The 18,443-nt window shown below is 30.5% G+C and overlaps 3 protein-coding genes and 1 long non-coding RNA gene across 16 annotated transcripts; 2 read left to right on the top strand and 2 right to left on the bottom strand.

The window, feature by feature from the left end:
- Positions 1-356: 356 nt before the first annotated feature.
- LOC128391629 (uncharacterized) lies at positions 357-1,913 on the bottom strand. Of its 2 annotated transcripts, none has more exons than XR_008325842.1 (3): positions 1,707-1,913; positions 1,487-1,620; positions 357-1,415 (listed from the first exon to the last, which is right to left on the bottom strand). XR_008325842.1 is itself a non-coding variant. In XM_053351548.1 (3 exons), exons 2-3 carry the CDS (start codon positions 1,545-1,547, stop codon positions 506-508), a joined length of 471 nt encoding a protein of 156 aa, XP_053207523.1. In that variant the 5' UTR covers positions 1,548-1,620; positions 1,707-1,865; the 3' UTR covers positions 357-505. The 2 variants fall into 2 exon arrangements, 1 of the variants encoding a protein (XP_053207523.1); XM_053351548.1 differs by having other exon boundaries at positions 357-915; positions 1,707-1,865.
- A 221-nt stretch (positions 1,914-2,134) lies between these two features.
- On the top strand, positions 2,135-5,478 carry LOC128391627 (uncharacterized). Of its 2 annotated transcripts, XM_053351547.1 has the most exons (6): positions 2,328-2,451; positions 2,532-2,686; positions 2,774-3,169; positions 3,478-3,574; positions 3,644-3,942; positions 4,167-5,478. In XM_053351547.1, exons 2-6 carry the CDS (start codon positions 2,549-2,551, stop codon positions 4,218-4,220), a joined length of 984 nt encoding a protein of 327 aa, XP_053207522.1. In that variant the 5' UTR covers positions 2,328-2,451; positions 2,532-2,548; the 3' UTR covers positions 4,221-5,478. The 2 variants fall into 2 exon arrangements, with proteins under 2 accessions (XP_053207521.1, XP_053207522.1); XM_053351546.1 differs by having other exon boundaries at positions 2,135-2,686.
- Positions 5,402-8,140, bottom strand: LOC128391626 (uncharacterized). The gene is made up of 3 exons (XM_053351545.1): positions 7,807-8,140; positions 6,558-7,731; positions 5,402-5,779 (listed from the first exon to the last, which is right to left on the bottom strand). Exons 1-3 carry the CDS (start codon positions 7,990-7,992, stop codon positions 5,586-5,588), a joined length of 1,554 nt encoding a protein of 517 aa, XP_053207520.1. The 5' UTR covers positions 7,993-8,140; the 3' UTR covers positions 5,402-5,585.
- LOC128391630 (uncharacterized) lies at positions 8,137-13,945 on the top strand. 11 transcript variants are annotated; one of them, XR_008325850.1, is made up of 11 exons: positions 8,140-8,285; positions 8,443-8,458; positions 8,578-8,708; positions 8,946-9,210; positions 9,305-9,326; positions 9,717-10,130; positions 10,481-10,943; positions 11,091-11,234; positions 11,371-11,749; positions 11,822-12,042; positions 12,133-13,944. It is a non-coding gene; the product is annotated as an uncharacterized LOC128391630 (long non-coding RNA). The 11 variants fall into 11 exon arrangements; XR_008325846.1 differs by having other exon boundaries at positions 8,144-8,285; positions 8,946-9,326; positions 9,717-9,936; positions 10,072-10,130; positions 12,133-13,943; XR_008325845.1 differs by having other exon boundaries at positions 8,145-8,285; positions 8,946-9,326; positions 9,717-9,936; positions 10,097-10,130; positions 12,133-13,943.
- The last annotated feature ends 4,498 nt before the right edge of the window (positions 13,946-18,443 follow it).

The following is an 18,443-nucleotide window of genomic DNA, read 5'->3' as shown; positions in this document are numbered from 1 at the left end:
TAATTGTTGGCGAATCTTTTCAAATTTGCTTCGGATAATCAACAGATCAATTCCATTCGACTGAATTTCCAATTGACAACATGATGGAATCTTCGTGAAAATGAAGTTTCATCTCTCGAATGAAAGATTTAAAGATGAGACTAATCCGAGTTGAAGATTAACGGGAGAGTAGAGATTATCATTAATTGCTTGAGAGTTTAATGTGTCTTTCGAATTACCTTAAGACCTTTAACCTCGCGTTTGATTTATATAAGAATCGGAGTTGAGAGTTTCAATGAACAATTGTGGATTCGAATATGAATTAAGAAAGAAATGAAAGTTATTGTTATAAATAAAAGGGAAATTTTATTATCAAATTTCGATCGAATGATTTAATACAAATTATAAAAGGATCGATTTCTAGTGATTTATGAAGAAAATATTCTTATAAAAACATTAAGCATTGGAATTGGAATTGGATTTGGTTGGATGGAAAAACAATCAGTTAATTTTTGTCGCTGTTAATTTAATGTTTCAATACTTTAGATACACTTTTCGCAGCCCATTTTCCTTTGAAAAAGCCTTTGACATAAGGCAAAACACCAGCCTTGAAAATGCTCGTTTTCTTGGTCGATTTAATGATTTTCTTCTTGTAAACAGTTTTTGGCTCTTCGTTCACTCGAACCAGTACTGGTCTCACTTCCTCGACCCATTTCACCTTAAGAACGGGCTTTTTTGGCTTCACTTGGGTGTAGATCTCTTTCACCACAGGTTCTTGGATTTTACTCTTTAGAATCGCTTTGCCAAAACCAACCGAAGCTCCAGAAACCATTCCAGCCATTTCGGCCTTTTTCTTGAATCCATCGATCACTCCCGTTGAATCTTTGACCACAATATGAGATTTACAGGAAGACAAATAAAGGGAAGAGAAGACAACTAAAGTAAAAAGAGTCAGATGAACATTAGAATAAGACATTTTCACTTGGTTAGAGTTGGAATATAAACTGAGATTGAAGAAGGAGAAAAATAGAGTAGATTTGAAGATTGGAAATTATTCACAATTCGATATTGACTGATGACCAGAACTGAATTTCTTCAGGTCAAATTGCTTGACTTTTATACGGAAATAACGACAGAGAGAAAGAGAGAGAAGGACAGGGTGTAGGAAGAGGAGGAGAGGACAAGGATAAAGATGGAGAAACATTGATTGGACAGGATGGATTTTAATCCATAGATTAATTTTGATGAAATTAACTCGGCTTATCCTCATCACCATTTCATTTTCGATGATATTTTAATCCAAAGACAATCCTCGGGGCAATTCCATTACCATCTCAATATTTAACAGAGAAATAATCTAATGTTTATATTAACAGAATCATAAGATGTACTCTTATTCTCAGGCATCTGAAACCTCAACAGATCAATCAAATATTCTACAACAAACAAACAAAGGAACGATAATAACGAGCATTGAATGAGTCAACAATATAGAAGCAAAAATTACCAAATGTGACCATAAAAACACAGAATCCAATAAACACCGATGGAGCCTCAACCTGCCCCATAATCAAAAGGTAAACAGGAGACAATTCAACCAATCATAGAACCAACGAAAAATGGCAAAAACCGGACCCAAATCTAAACAGAATCAAAGTAAATTAAATAATTGTCAATACATAAATTAAACAAAGACAAATAGGACAACAAAAATTGAAAATTCAAACCTTTAAAATATTAACACATTTGTAAATGTTTCTTTTGGTCATCTTAATCTTCAATTGTTTAAATTGATTCTAACAAAAAGTTGATTAGCAAATTGACACCAAGATAATCAAGGAAGAGAAAATATACTATTTCAAACAAGTGAATAAACAATTAATTGTTAATTATCAGCAATTAATTATTGGCAATGAGAAGCTTCCAGTTAACAGTTAATCAAGTAAAGAATAAGATTAGTAAGAGAAAAGAAAGAGAAAAAAACTAACCAATCCCGAGGCGTCAATTCAATTTCTATCTTGTTATTGTTTTGGTGGAGAAATTGAATCCAATTGTCTAATCAACTCTTCGCAATCATCTCTGTTTATAATTTAATTATAAGGAAATAATTAAAGTTGAGCATTTAATTATCATCTGCAACATACTTACAATAGTAAAGAAAATTCATCTCTAACATTTTTCTTCGATATCTATTGGAATATCTTTTTTTTTCTTCTCTGTGTTTAATTGTCACCATTTAGATTCAATTTCTTGTTATTATGGTTTTCGGATTAAATTAGTATCCAATTTTTTTTTAATTGTGTTTTCTTTATTCTCTTTAATCTTTTTTCTCCTTCTTCTAATGTGATTAAACATGTCCACGTATGGACATTATTTTATTTTCTTTCATCATCGTCTACCTTGTGGATTTTATAGCTTTCGTGTTTATCTAACCTGTTGGATTACCTTTTTCACTCTTCTTTTACAACCCTGGTCAGTTTCTTCTGATGGTGTTGACCATTCACCTTGTGATGGAGATAAACAATTTGATTCTATTACTTGCTCTTTTAAAGATATTCTTATCCTTACTATGAAGAATCAATACTACTTGGGAGACTGTTCCATGTATCCGTTTTATGTTGATCCAGATCCTCATTCAATCATCAGCAGAGAAACTTCAATTATTGCAACTTTGGTGGACACAGAAAATGTCATCTACTTTTTTGAGGTAATTCTTTGATTCTTCTTACTATCATTTCATTCAACTAAATTCGTTTCCTATCTTCTCTCTCTCTCTCTCTCTCTCTCTTTAAAGTCTAAAAAGGTGATCATCATTGATGGTGGACGTAGTAAAGAACGAAGTATCGATCAAGTATTTGAAAAATTTGAAGGTCCTATTGTCCATGCAGTGACCATTCCTAAACCCGGAATTATTCAGAATCAAGCAGTTCCATATCTAGTTACACTTTACACCAAAAAACGTATATTTTATTATGGTGAGAAAAAAAGATTCCAAGGAATACCTTTCTGGACTGAAATCGATCCTTGGAATGCTGATCCCATATTCGCCACGTTGAACAGAACTCTACCACCGATCACTCGTATTCTCGGCGTTGATCATGCTAATATGGCGAAAACTCTTGTAGTGGACAGTGAAGAAAAAGAAATTTTCTTTCAAGCAGATATTTCCGTTTGTGGTGACATAATCTATGTAAGAAATTAATCCAATTCCTATAATAGCATTAGAATTATTAGAAAACTAATTGGTCACTCGAATCTAATTGAATTGTTCCCGATCCTTTCCTATCGAAATCTATTTTTCTGTTGACATCAAATGAATATCAGATTTCATCAACAATCAATTTGCGAAAATCCAATCATACATTAAGCTTTTTTGTAAATTCGTCTCGCCAGTTAGTTAACCATCTTCTCTGTTTATTTAACCTTTTGACTAAATTAATTTAGATTATTTTTCTCTTCTCACGCAATTTAATCCAAATCTAATTTTCTTTTCAACAGCGATTCAATCTGATTGATTGTCTTGAGGAAAACAAATCTTTACCGCCAGTACCAATTAGAGGTCAATTAGTTAGATGTACATCGAAAAATTTCCCTGGTAAGAGACAATTTAATCTATTGCCTTTTAAACTCTTACAATTAACTGATTTTTCATCTTGTCCCATAGGACCAAATCTTTTGACTTTGATGTTGTGGGGAAGTTTTTTTCTAATCGTTCTGGCGATTTTGGGTCTAATCAAATGCGGATGCGTTTGGATGGTCAAAAAGTGCCGACGTACTCGACACAAAGTAGTTCGATTCAAAGAGGACAATCACAAGGGAAATTCCATCATATTTAGTTATGGTATCGAACATGCGTCTCGAATTCAAACCTTTGGTTTCGATTCTGTTGGTCAATCTGCCGTTTCTATTAACGATGATTACAAAGACATTAATTACTCAAGTGATGTCGCCGAAGATGAAATTGTGAGTAAATTTAACTTGAATTAATTTCTTTTCATTTAATTGACCAATTTAATGATAATTTTCCACTCCCTTGTGTGAATCTTCAATCTTACTGTGAGAACAATTAATTTGATCTTTTATTTTCGTAATCTTATAATTTCTATTGTTTTAATTATCTGTGAACAGACCAGATCAGTTGATTATTCATTTTGTTTAATTTCCTTTCTCAATTTCTCTCTTAATAGGAAAATGATTCAAAATTACCCTTGGAATCAATCCAATCTTCCAATGTAATCTGAGACAATCTTAATTATTATAAATCAACCCTACAATTTACCCAAGTGATTAACAATAGACTCTGCTCACCAGTGGCTTCAATCCAAAGTTTTAAATTAACAATTAACGATCTTCACAAACAAACAATCTAATTACTTAATAACTCAGATGACTTTCAAACTTAATCGTCTCATGTTAACCTTAGTTAATCATCTTAATCTTTTACAATTTCCGACTTAACAACAATCGTCATCAACTCACTAACAAAGTGAAACATAAACACAGAAACTGAGAAGAAGAGAAAACAAAATAATCTTTTCATCTTTCATTGCCTATTAACCGGCAAAAGTGATTCCAGTTAGTTTTGTTACTTTGTTTAATCAACTAATAACTGCAACTAATCAACAGCCAATTTGATTGTAACGGATTCCCAATTTAGTGCTGGTAAAATGGTGCCTACATTTTTCAAGTGCAACTTTGTCATTTCCATTTTTCTTTTGGTCTCTCCAACATCGTCCAGTTCAATTGTGCCAAATTCATGTCAACAACTGACCAGTTCCGTTTCGAGACACTGTACTGCTCAATCATTTGCATCAAAATCCCTCGATCGTCATACCTACACTTGTTGTATTATCATCAAAAGGTATAAGTGTTTAGTTGATAATCACAATGCTACCTGTCCACCACCTCCAGGTATTACTGCTCGACTATTGACAAGTAATTATAATTGTTCACAATTTACTGATTTATCAAAGTGTCACACTTTACTTGACCAAATTAGTCCAGCGAGTGTTACATTTGTCACAATCACAGTCCTTTTTATTATCTGCTGTTTATGTGGTTGTGTTTCCTGTCGTCTATTTTGTAAAAATGATAATCGTGACTTGATCTCTTCCTGCCAATTATCTGATTTCAAAATTCCATCTAAAAGTGACCTTAAAGATCAATCTTGTTTATCTTCAGTCAAAACTGAGGATACTTCTTGTCCAAATGAACTTCTTGTGACCCTTTCCGATGAACCAATCGAAAAGGTTAATCCAACAACCTCTCTACCTGAACCTATTCATCCATCTCTCCTCGATTCACCTGTTGACACTTCTACTTCATCTTCATCTTCATCTAATCAATGATAACCCTTTGATTGTAACTTCCGCTCAATCTGTATATTCATTGAATATAATTAATTTTGTACTTATTACATTCGTTTCACTTTGCAATTTTAAAAAACATTCTGTAATCTTTATAAAAAAATTATCGATTCTAAAATTTTCTTACACTTAACTGTCCATCTAATTTATTTCTCGTTCTATTTGGACGTGAACTTTTCTCACTAGAATTTGATATTATATCTGCAATAGATCAATAGCATTCGGTTGATTGTTTTCTATTTAATTCCTTCTTATGGATTCACGTTTCTCTAAAATCGCCTGAATAGCGATTTTAGCATCTTCAGCTGTGGGAATAATTTGCTCAGGAGGAAGTAGGAATCCATATTGACCATTATCTCGCGATTCAAAGGTTATTGAAATCTCAGCTAATCCTCGGTTATAAATCCAATCATCACTTCCACCGCTTGATGCATCTGTTAATTGTTTACAATTTAGAGCAAGATTGTTATTAGTAATTAGTATCAACACTTAATTTGCAACTTTTTTTTCAAGAATTGAAACATTCATATATTGAGTTACACTTCCGGTCTAATTGATTTTCATCAAGATTTCTTTAGTTAATTAGAAAGAGGTAATTAATTAAATGATTGACTCAAATTGATTCTGTTAATTTAATTAGATCATCTAAACAACTTATTCTGTCAACATGAATGAGCAAAAGGTTAATTTCAAAAGTTTTGTAAACAAGTAAAAGTTTTTCTAAATTCATCTAGATGTCACCACTTCCTACATTAACTTTAAAGTCTAAAGTTTTAGATGATTAATTATATCGATTAGTTAAATTGCCGTTTAATGAAATGATCTTTGTTGATTACGTAAATTTAATCGATCGCTTAACATTTGAAATGTAAAGCTATTAATCAGCATCAATTATCAAAAGTCAGGAAAAGTTAGAAAAGCAATGAGACTAATTGTAGACTCTTAGGATTTGAATTTAAATTGGATTATAATTATCAATAAACTTCTCGAATTTCAATTAAAAAAATTTAATTTGATTTAAAGAGTTACCAAGAAAGCACTAACTTCTATTATTCTATTGGAAGTAAAAATTTCCCTGTAATGTTTACTTTAGTTAAATTTCAAATTCTCTTATTGATTTTCCTCAATTAATTAATGATAGTGTCTCGTAATTAGCTGATTATTTGAAGAGGATACGTAACATGAAATAGTTTATAAAGAGTTGTGACTTACATTTGTAGGCTTGAGCCGTTTGTCCACCTCGATAAGCCCGTCGACCAATGTGTCTATTTAATCTGTTAATAGCTTCGTGGCCAACGGCCTCTAAGAATTCAGAGTTTTTGGGTGGAGTTCGAGAGAAACCATTAGGCCACAATATCCACTGACCATAAGAGTGAATAGTAAAATAGAGAGCTATACATTCATCGGCTCCTTCACCAAGTCGTCGATAGTAATTGACTAGGGCTCGAGTTTCGGGTTCAGAGGCTGGTTTAGGTCCACAATAGTTTTCCTTGCAAGGATTTCGTGAAGATCCCGTTTGACACCAATCAATATTAAAATTACGATTAAGATCAACACCGATACAATTTGATCCAGTTCGACGTGAGCGATTTTTCCGCCAAAGTCGAGCCCCTCTAACTCTTGACCAGGTGAAAACATAACCATCAGGATTAGCAATCGGTATAATATGATATTCGTAACGACGGAAAATTGGAATCTCAGTAGTGGCCAGAAAATAGATCAAGTAGAGACACGAAGCAGGTGAAGCCCATTCTCGAGCATGTAAACCACACTCGATGATAACCGTTTTACAAGATTCTCCAGACCGATCTCGACCATCACAATTACTACAATCGCCGTAATTATCCCTATTTGATGGGCGTCTAGTTGATGACCGATAACCATTTTCCCTGGTGCGCTCAAAACCGTTAACATCGTCCGGTTGATTATTCCAATTATTGGGCCTACCATTATTATTATTATTATTACTGTCAGAATCATCTTCAAAACCATCGTCCTGATTATCATCAAATCCATCGAGTCTGGTTGATCGGTTAATAACAATAACAGGAATCGATCGACCCTCAAAACTTTTACCAATTGAACTGATATACATTGAGTCAAACTCTTCAGCCCAATTTTTAATTATAGCCAAATATTCATTAAAACGATAATACCGTTTAAAGAAAGTAGGCCTAACCTGTCTCGAGGTTCCAGAAGCTTCTGAGTTGAGGTCATATCGAGGTTGAGTGAAATTAACCAATGCCAAATAAGAGGCCATGTTTTCAAAGGCAACATCAAACGGAATCCCAGCAGAACCCAAAGCATCCAGAAAATCATCATCGTCCTCATGAATGGCCGCCCAAATGGCCTGATTTCCATCGGCAGGACGATTCCAAACATCAACCTAAAAGAAAACGGACCAAAAACAAGATGACCAAAGGTAAACAAACTATAGAAATAAAAAGAAAAAAATTCTGACCTGAAATTTGGATGTCAAATCCATGACCTCTTCATATTCAAGAGCTGATTTCGGATTAATTTTAACAATCTTAGCATCACTTGAAACCTCTTGAGAGATAACAACAGTTAACAGAAAGTAATTAACAATCGTAAATCCGAAAAAATAATAACATATTAGAAGAAAACAATTAATTGGATTGGTCATTTGTCACCGGAAAAAGAAAAACAAGTCAACATAAGATCAATGGAACATTTGAAATAAAAAGCAAAAGAGAAAAAGAGAAAAGAACAAAAAAAAGATTAACCAACATGGAGAATCAATTGACAATTGTTGTTGTTTCTTTTTCGCTTCTCTTACTAATTATGAAAAATTCTTTTTCTTTTTGTTCATTATTATTAATTTAAATTCATTCTTTTTTTATTAATATTCTTTTACCTTTAATGTAACAATCATCTCTTTTTACTCTTGTTGTGTCAACATTAATCCAACATCATTCGGTAAGTTGTATTATGTTGTGTATCTAATACAAGGACAACAAGCTACTACTTTATAACTGTTTATTTAGTCGTTCATCTCTCATTATTTACATTAATTTACCTTTTTCTAATTTCATGTCATCATCACCATCATCATCATCATTATCATTGTCATTAGTCTAATCACCATCAAGGTATCTAACTCTTTCAATTTGTCATCTTTTTCCATATTCTATCCTTTTCCTCTCTCTCTTATCTGTTTTGTTTTCTATTCAATTACTGATTTGGTTTTTTTTTCTTTGTTGATTATTAGAGTTATTGTGCAATTGATTTACTCGACTATCATCATCATCATTACCATTAACATCAGTTTTTTATGGACTTTGGTGGGAAGATGTCTTGATGTGGGTGTTGGTTTTATCTACATGATAACATATCCTCCAGGTATCATTTTCTATTCTCTCATTTTCATCAAGTCATCTTGACTCTTTTTCTATTTTCTATTTTCTTTTTTATTCTCTTCTCTTTTTTGTTTCTCTATCATTTTATTCATCTCTCTCTCTTTTTTTTTCTAACACCTATGCTGTTGATGAAGATGAACAACATGATCAGCTTTAGCTAAATCTCATTAGTATTCAAGATTGACTAATAAATTCAATTTTTGTTTATATCTTTCGACAGGTAACAAGGCCAAGGACTTTATCCCAATCTCTATGTTACATATTATTCATCGGTTTTTGTTTTTCTTTCTCAGCTTATCCAATGCAGTAACATTGGATCTTCAAGATTTTCAAATCATCCTTCAGATAACTAATAGTTATTAACTCTTACTCTCTCATACTCTCTCTCTCTAAAGATGAAGAAAAACTAGTTGGCAACGAAAGTGAGAAAGAAGAAAAACTCACCCTGTAATTTTACATCATCTTTTTGTTTCTCTGATGCCAAAGTATTTTTCCTTGTTATCGTTATTTCTGAGTTTCCTTTTCTCAATCCTTGAATCAAAATTACTATTTAAACGAGTCAACCTTTTCTTTATTCAGGATTCATTTTAAATTTTTACAGGTAAATTACTTCATCATCTTCTTCATCTTCATCGTCATTCCTTATTCTCACCCTCGTATTACTATTATTCTTCCTCCATCTTATTTCTTGCTTCTTTTCCTCTATATTACCTCTTGATTATTTTCCTCTGTTTTTTTTTACTTTCTTTTCTCTTGACTTCCCTTTTTTTCACTCTCATTCTCAGCTCTTTATTTCTTCCTCTTCCTCATCTCCTCTTGCCACTGAAGCAAAATAATATCTTCCAAAGTCAAATCTGTCATCATTCTTTTCCCGTTTCCACTTTCTTCACATGATTGTTATCATCATCATCATCATCATCATTTCTCCCACATTCACTTGACAAACATTTAACTCTTTTCTATTTTGTTTTGATTCCTCATTCTCTTCCAGGTTTACCTCTCAATGAACTAACATGCTAACTTGATTTAACCAGTGGAAAATATTCATCATGCCAATGTTTACTCAGAAAAGAAAGAGACAAAATGGTTGATTCATCTTCTTCAATCCCTGTTAAGAATTTTAATAGACGATGACAATGAAAATCAAGACACATAGAAAGGGAAAAGAGGTAACGACATGGAAGAAGGTGAAAGTAGAAAAAAGAGAAAAGGTAAAAACAACAGAATTTAGCCTTATCAAGGTGCTTCAGGAAGATTGATTATTCTGTTTATTGTTACACTTAAATCAACCTTTTTTTTCTGTTACCCTGTTTATCGGTGTTGTATCAACTGCTGATTACATGGAGGAAATCAACTAATTTCTATGAAAAGAAGACAACAAACTAGCTCAAATTGAAAGAAGAAGGTGAATGTTCAAATCTATTATTTTCTCTATTGGCGTTTCTCTGGTCATAAAGAAACAGTTTCCATCGAAATTCAAATGATTTTAGTAATTCTCTTAATAATAGTCTCTCAATTCTTAACTGTTCCAGATCACTCACTTATCCTTCTTCCTCTTATCTTCATTCTTCATCATTTTTCTCATCCATCTTTTTCCAATTTCACTTTGTGTCTCTTATTCTTGACTTTTTTCTCTCCATCTTTTGTTGTTTGTCACCTACTCTTTGATATCTCATAACATTCTGAAGAACGACTTATATATTTGCATAGACTAATCGATCAGTCTTTTCTCCTTTTTTTCTCTCTTTTTTCAAGGTTTTCTCTATTTCGAACAAATTGACACAACCATCTTTCACCTTTTCTACGGATATGAATGGAAATTCTCATCACTTATAAAGTTACTGATCAAATCAAATCAAAGATGATGATCATCTCTCCAGTTATTACACTGAACAGGTTGTTGTCTTTTTCAACTCACCTTCTCACCTCTCACACCACCACTATTATCTATAACATGAATTCATGATATCTCTCGAGATATTCATATATCATCTTCAATCTTGTAATATCAAAATCTACATAAATTACCTTTAATCTCTGGTGAAATGAACATGGAACCAAAGAATCGAGTTAAATAATGATTTGGACATTTGGAAAGAGAATAAAAAAAATGAGAAACTTGATTCTTGAAAAGGTAAAGTGAATGTGGTGGTAGTTGTGGTGGTGATAATGGTGGTGTTACATTATAATGATCAGACAATAATAGTAATAACAACAGGTTAGTTGAATTTTCTCTCTTATTATTACATGTTGTATTCAGAATTCATTGGTGAAAAGAAGGTAAAAAACATCATTTCACTTTTTTTCTATTCTTTTATTCATTAATGACTTATAAGCATCTCATCTATTTTTCTTTCTTTCTCAGGGTTATATTCTTGATTGTAAAGATTTTGTTGGAAAAGTTTTTTCTTTCTTTCTGATGATCAAATAATAGTAATGATGATGATGATAAAATGGCGAGAAAACAACATGCTGAGATATCATGTAAGATTATGGAAGATGAGACAAGGTTCGATCAATGTTTTTCTCTATTCTTCTACTTTTGGTGCTCATGTTGCTGAATTTTGTTTCTCTCTCTCTCTCTCTCTCTCTCTCTCATTATTATTATTCTTTATTCCTATTCATGGTTTATTATCATTTATCAGTAAATGAATTTTATTACAACAGCAAAAAGAAATTCAAAGCAAAAGAATGTTTATCTTCATCATCATCGCATTTGAATCTTAAACATTGAGAACTCTCATATCTCATCAGCATTAAGATCATTTTCTGGTTTTGTATCTGTCATACAATTGAATCTTTTCATCGGCGTTTTCAAATTTTATCTATTCAATTCATCTTGGTACACGACGATGCGGTGTTTTTGCTTAATCATTTCTTGTCTTTCCACCATCTTATTTAACTCCATGATAGTACGATTAACATGATGATCATCAACATTTTGGTCCTGATATCAGAATCACAAATCACATACACAAAAATACATTCACCAGCAAATCAAGATATACAAATTTGATGAGAAAGGTACATAATCATTATCATTAATATTATTTAAAGAACAAAAATCATTCTCTCTCACTCTCTTTTTCCATGAAGGAGACAAAAGAAAAAGGAACCTTATGGATTTGCAAATGATCTGATTATCTTTCCGAAGTAAAAAAAAAAGTTTCCAAGAGATTCCAGGGCGTTCAGGAACACGCTTTTTGGGTTGGGCTTTTGATTGCCACAATTTTCAATGTGTCCACTAGATGATGATGATAAAACTGATGAATCTCTCATCAAGATGATAAAAAAAAAGTTCTAAATGAGAAAGTGAGGTGGGTTAACCACGACAAACCGATCCTCCGGTCTGATTACCTGATTCTTACAATATAATGTACTGTTTTCCGTTTATTACTCTAATACAGATGAATCGTTGTGAATAAAACCGTGACCACAGGGCGAGTCACGATCATTTGCTGTGATGGGTCAACTCTAAGAGGAAACAACAAGCTCGTGCAAAGGAAAGTGAAAAAAAGGTCAATTATGACAACCTTTTTCCATATATATGTATTCATCATATCGGATGAAATATAAGATGGATGCAGGAATATCCATGAAATAACATTGCCTTGATTGAATCGCAAGCCAAGCAAAGGAAATAGCGAGATGATGTCGATCTCATTTATGATGAAAAGATGAACATAATGGTGTTGATGATGATAAGGAGAAAGTTAAATGATGACGAGAAATTATTTCTCTCTGTAAGCATCACGAATATCAGATTGAATTTGATAAAAAGAAAACAATATCAAAGGAAAGGGAGTGGAGTCTCAATTTAGAAAGTGAAATTATTAATATAACGAGGATCCATTTAAACGAGGAAAACAAGAGAAAAAAATTAACTAATAGCTTATTAAATCTTCTCAGTGTTTAATTTAATTCTCATCATCATCAACTGATAATTTACCTTTACCTGGATCAAATTAACTAACAAATATTTACCTTTGCAAATATCAACAAACTAATATTAATGATAACAATTATCTATTGAATCATTTGGTTTTCAATAACAATTTAACCATTAATATTGTCAACAGTTAATCAAAAGTATGATCATCACCAACTAATTAATTTGTTACCACCAAATCAAATTAATAAGATAATGAAACTTTTCTGTCATTGGATTTAATTAATTAGTCCATTTTTCATATTAAATTAGATCCTCTCTCCCTCCTCATCATCAACATCTTATACTTGGGATGAAAAAAAAAAGTTGATTACATTTAATTTTCCACAGTTAATTTAATCAACATTAAATCATCAATTGCAAGTAACGTCTTGCCAAAGGAATCGCTTGGGTTAATTGTGATCATTTTAATATTAAGTTATCCTTAAATTAAACCTTTTTTTCATACTTGATTAATGTAAACATTGGTTAACCTTAATCATATCCGCATCATCCAAGGGTAATTACAGTTAACTGTTAACTAATTACGAGCAAATTGTTAAAGACAAGGAGATGAAAAAAATTCCGCATCCTAATAACACTTAAAGTTAATGTATAAAATTTGATGAATGATTTAATTTCTCAGTGTAACAATATAACAGCTTCTTATGATTAAAGTAAATTGTAAGATTAATGATTGTTGAACAATTTATTCAACTGCAAACTAAATCAGTTGAGTGATTAAATTACAAAGAACGAGGAGAATATAATATAAAAGTGATTAATTTGATTCCTTTCGATGATTTGATTATTTTGTTTTCCATATTCTCGAGCAATTTATTAATTCCAATGATTAACAATCCATGTAATCAACATTTTCAAGTCTCTAATCAACAGAAAACAAAAATGATGATTAACTGTAACTATTAAATTAGAGAGACAATTGATTAACATGATTCGTACGTGATTAGATTAAAATCTTAATTGAAACAATTTGATGGATTCACTTTTTTTGTTTTGTTTACTGATCCATTTATTGTATAGTAAGTTAATCATCACAATCAATGAAGATGATTAATATAATTGTTGGGTTAATTTGGTTTTGTGATGATGTTGATTGTCCGATCAGTTGATTGCAGATTGATTAATCATTTATAATTAGTTAAATGATGAATACTCCTTTTGGTTGTTTGTTTATTTAAATGGTTGGTTAATCATAGATGTTAATTGTTACCTCTTGATTGTAGATCAATTTGATTAACACTTTTAATTGTATTAATGATTAGATGATGATGATTATTGTAATTAGAAAATATTTTCCCTCATCTTCATTAATAAATTGCTTATGATCTTGAAGAAATGGTTAAGTTATCATTTATCTAATCGTTTACAATCAAATTAAAATACAAAGACAATTAAGGATTTTGTTTTATTATCATTGTTAAATATTATTATTAATTCATATCATGTTCAAAGTGATCAACTAATGATAATATATCATGATGATTATGTTAATTTAATTGTGTAACATGTTACCAATTGATCAGAATTAAAGTAAAAGTAAAAGTAAATAAATTTGATTGTTTGATTATCATTGAGAAATTTACAAGTCAAGTTTAATAATAAACTTTTCAAATGATCAAATGGCCTTTCAAACAATTTAACTTTAATTGTTGATTGAAATTTTCTAGTTTAGTTTTTCAAGTGAAAAACATTAACAACCAAATATGATTATCGTTAGTTAATTATGATCATGATTGTAATTATAATTGTTTGACCATTGGCTAGTTTATTGGTCCGTGTAAGTGACTTGATGGTTTAATGACCAACATGTTGAGGTAATTACTTTTTTTTCAGTTAATTTATCAAAGAGCTGAAAAGGTCTTGGCTTCAAGTTAATTGTTGTAGTTAATTAGATGAATAATAAAATAGTTTAATCATTATTTGCTATTGTTGTTCAATCCTGAGTCTATTTTTTGTCTACTCTTTAATTGTAAGTTAATTGTTACGATAACATTATCGATCTATTGATTGAAATTCACTTGCTAGATGATTAAAATTTTATATAAATTCAATTAAATTGTGACCATTAACTTTAATCAGTGAGAATCAAATTGTTTGATTGTCCTTTCATCTTAATTGTATTGGATAAATATTTTAATTCAACAATTTAAATCAATAATTAAATCCTATTTAGGTAAAGTTTTTCTTGTTTATTCAATTGTATTGATCAACTGATTAATTATTAAATAAAACTCAATTCAGTTAATCAACAACATCAATAATCAATTCATGGTGATTTATTGATTGTTATTCTTGTCTAATTCAATTATTTTTGATTGTTGTTAGTTTAATATTGTCATCGAGTGTTGATTATTAGGCTCATGGGGAACAATCAATTTTTCAATGTAAATTAAATTCCGCCGAGAACAATTTAATCAATTTTATTTTATTTTACTCGCCACTTTCAAGGATATGAATTAAATTAACTTTTGATTAAGTGTTAAGAGCAATCAACAACAATCAAGCAAAAAGGTAAAATCTTAACAGGTTATTAAGATTAATATAATTTATTAATCATAATCCAATTGCTATTATCATCATTTGATTATGTTGAATTAAATCCTGGTTCAATTGTTTATATAAAACATTGATTGTTGATCATAATAATATCATAATTATCACTGACAATTAAGAAAAATTTACTTCTAGAATGTGTGATTGCAATTGATTGTTGATCATGATTGACTAATAACCACTTAACTGTTCAATTGGATTGAATTTAAATCGTGATCAACGAATTGAAATCAAAATCATTTCCAATCAAAAGTTTTAAATCAAAAATTCACTTAATTGTATATTTTTATAAAGACAATTAACTTTTGAAAATGTTTTAATTCACTAAATTGTTACCAATAGATAAGTAACAATTTATATACATGTATTAATATGAAATCGTAATTGTGATTAGCAAATATTTCATTTGATGAAAAAAGGAAAAGTAGATAATCCAAACAATTAAAAAATTGCTTTTAGAAAGTTAATCAAATAGTTGATGATGGTGATGATGATTGACTTATTTTAATCATGAAAATTGATTATCGTAGTTGATTAGTTAACATTCACACATACAAGTTGATTAGGTTAACACGTTTGACGCTTCTAGGCAATTAAATTAAACTATCATGATTAAAATGCTCAAGCTTATTTATTGTAAACAAACAACAATCATCATCATCATCACCAAATCATTTGAATCATAATCATGAATCCGAGGGAATGATGAAAATAAGTGAACACCAATTTGAATGGAGAAAATGATTACAATTAATTGTATGGTTAGTTAATCGTGTAACCATGATTTTCACTTGTTATTCCCTTTGGATAATCGTTAAATAACTTTCTAACCATTTGATTGGCATTTGATTGCATCCAACTAATCATAATCACCAACGTCACCTTAACTATGGATTCTCATCATGTAGTAATATTAGTTTTCTGTTTATGGTTTAAATCAGCAAATATCCTGATCTTTGGATAAGTTTACAAGCTAATCCATCAAAATCAGTCAATTTTTTTTCCTCATCTTGATTTTCATCATTTTCTGTTTTCAATTTTCTTTTTCATCATCATCATCATCATCATCTTATTCTGCTTAATTATTCATATCTGGCAATGATTTTCTGTGATTCAATCATATTGCCTTCTACTGAGATTACACAAATTTACATAATAATAACGATGATTATGAGTCTGTATGATTTCACTAATCACTCATATTTGCTTGAATTAATGAAATAATGATCAGATAATTGTTTCAATTTGATTGTTTGAATATGTTTGTCTTCTTCATTGGTCATAATCCTATCTGATTGTTGTGTCCAAATTGTGATTGCCATGATTTGTTTTGCATTATCTATAAAGGAAAAAGCAAGAAATTAGAATTTAATATTTTATCAAAACAATCAAAATCTATTAAATTATCTGGTTGTCATCATGTTAATTAAGTTCAACTACAATCTGATTGAAAACATCATTTTCAATCTAATAATTGATTGTATAGGAAAATCAATTACCAAGGATAATTATCAAGGAATCAGACCAAATACATCTGAAAATAGAGAAGAAAATTTCGTTCCTGATTAACTTTAATGATAATTGCGTTGAAGGTTAATGGCCAAGGCGTTAAAAGATTTTTAATTTTCACCATTCAGGCTTTTAATTGGTGAAAAGCAAAGGTAATGACAAGAAAATGCTGACATTTTAAATAGTTAATGTTAACAGTTAAAAGGTTAAATTAATTTCTAATGGTGATAAGTTTATAAAATTATCATGATTATTATTAGTTAACACGATACTTACATTTAAATAACGTTGAATCAGTTAAATTGTTCAGGGTGATCAAGATAGAAATGTTTAGTCTTCAGTGATTTAATTCTTGTTGATGGAGATTTTTGATTAACAAGTCATGGACAACACGAAATGACCATTAAATTGACCAGTACCAGAGTTATAGAGATTCCATCACAATTGACATTGGGCTCTTATTGTTCAATAATTTGATTACTTGTGTTGTTGTTGCTCTCGTTTACATTATATGTCTCAACTTTTCTTGGTTATAACGCCATTGACCAGCGGTCAATATATAGATGAACATGTCTATCAATAGATGAGATCACATTTCCAATGACAATTCATTCATTCTGATCACGATTTGGTCATACACTTTTTTTGTCATCATGGAGTATCCATTGGAATGGAGGGGGAAGAGCTTCTTAAATTGTCCATTAAATTGTGTAATATATGTAATGTAAAGAAGAAATTGGAGAAAGAAAATCAAAGGGATATTAATTCCTCTTTCTTTTTCTCTTTCTTTGATTTAATTCTCTTTCCTTTTCTCTTTCATTTCTTTCTTTTGCTTAATTTTTCTTTCTGCCTCCTACTTTTCCCTACATTTAATTTTCTTAATTAATTAATTGTTGTAAATTTTGGATGGCGCTTATTGTTGTGGTTGTTTTTGTAAACAACATTTGATTTAATTGTTGATTGTTGATCAACAACAATGATCATTTTATTAATTGATTTCATTGTTGATGATGGTAAACAACAACAACAACAACAACAAGGTCAATCAATCATTAGCTTTTGATGGTGAAGGTTCAACTAATTAATATGTTTGATTCTAATTTAATTTAATAAAGTTAATTTGTTTTAATTTTAAATCAAGTTGATTTAGTTAATTAATTTAATTTTCAGGAATCGATTTGGTTTATTTCCAAGGAAGTGAATTAATTGGAATTCATATTTTGTGAAATCAAACTAATCGTTTCCATTGCTGAATTTCTGGCTGTTACTGTTACTGCTGCTGTCCCACCTTATAAGTCGACAGGATTATCATCTGTCGGTGATAATCTTTTGCTGTTACGTTACTTTTGTTCATTCCTGTTTACTGGATTTTCTCTACTGGTTACTTTTTATTACTAAAGGAATCAGTAGATTAATTGAAGGTAAACGGGTTGAATCATTAGTTAACCATGGCTGATGATCAATTTGATCAAGATGAATCCATCTCATCTCCCGCTGAACAATACTACAGTAGTTACTCATTTAAGTTGATATTACTTTATTAGTCGCCATCTATTGACAAATGGGTTTTTAGATGGTCTTTAATCTTATGAGTCATTAGCTCCTAACTTAATTACAGTCGTCATTACACTTATCGCAATTACACTTATCGCAAGATCAGTGTGTTAATTAGACAAAGCTTGATGTTAACCTCACTCATCTCTA

The sequence above is a fragment of the Panonychus citri genome, unplaced genomic scaffold (assembly GCF_014898815.1).
Source record: "Panonychus citri isolate SS breed McGregor unplaced genomic scaffold, ASM1489881v1 Contig00134, whole genome shotgun sequence".
Taxonomy (NCBI): domain Eukaryota; kingdom Metazoa; phylum Arthropoda; class Arachnida; order Trombidiformes; family Tetranychidae; genus Panonychus; species Panonychus citri.
Note: the sequence above shows the minus strand (reverse complement) of the source record. Positions and strands in the feature narration are given on the sequence as shown.

Excerpts from the sequence above, each read along its gene's own strand:
- LOC128391629 (XM_053351548.1), bottom strand. The coding sequence starts at position 1,547 with ATGGGGCAGGTTGAGGCTCCATCGGTGTTTATTGGATTCTGTGTTTTT. Across the intron at positions 916-1,486 it reads TGTTTTTATGGTCACATTTG|TTGTCTTCTCTTCCCTTTAT; the intron begins GTAATTTTTGCT and ends TTTTTACTTTAG.
- LOC128391627 (XM_053351546.1), top strand. The coding sequence starts at position 2,333 with ATGTCCACGTATGGACATTATTTTATTTTCTTTCATCATCGTCTACCT. Across the intron at positions 2,687-2,773 it reads ATGTCATCTACTTTTTTGAG|TCTAAAAAGGTGATCATCAT; the intron begins GTAATTCTTTGA and ends CTCTCTTTAAAG. Across the intron at positions 3,575-3,643 it reads TACATCGAAAAATTTCCCTG|GACCAAATCTTTTGACTTTG; the intron begins GTAAGAGACAAT and ends CTTGTCCCATAG.
- LOC128391626 (XM_053351545.1), bottom strand. The coding sequence starts at position 7,992 with ATGACCAATCCAATTAATTGTTTTCTTCTAATATGTTATTATTTTTTC. Across the intron at positions 7,732-7,806 it reads ATTTGACATCCAAATTTCAG|GTTGATGTTTGGAATCGTCC; the intron begins GTCAGAATTTTT and ends GTTTTCTTTTAG. Across the intron at positions 5,780-6,557 it reads AACGGCTCAAGCCTACAAAT|ATGCATCAAGCGGTGGAAGT; the intron begins GTAAGTCACAAC and ends AACAATTAACAG.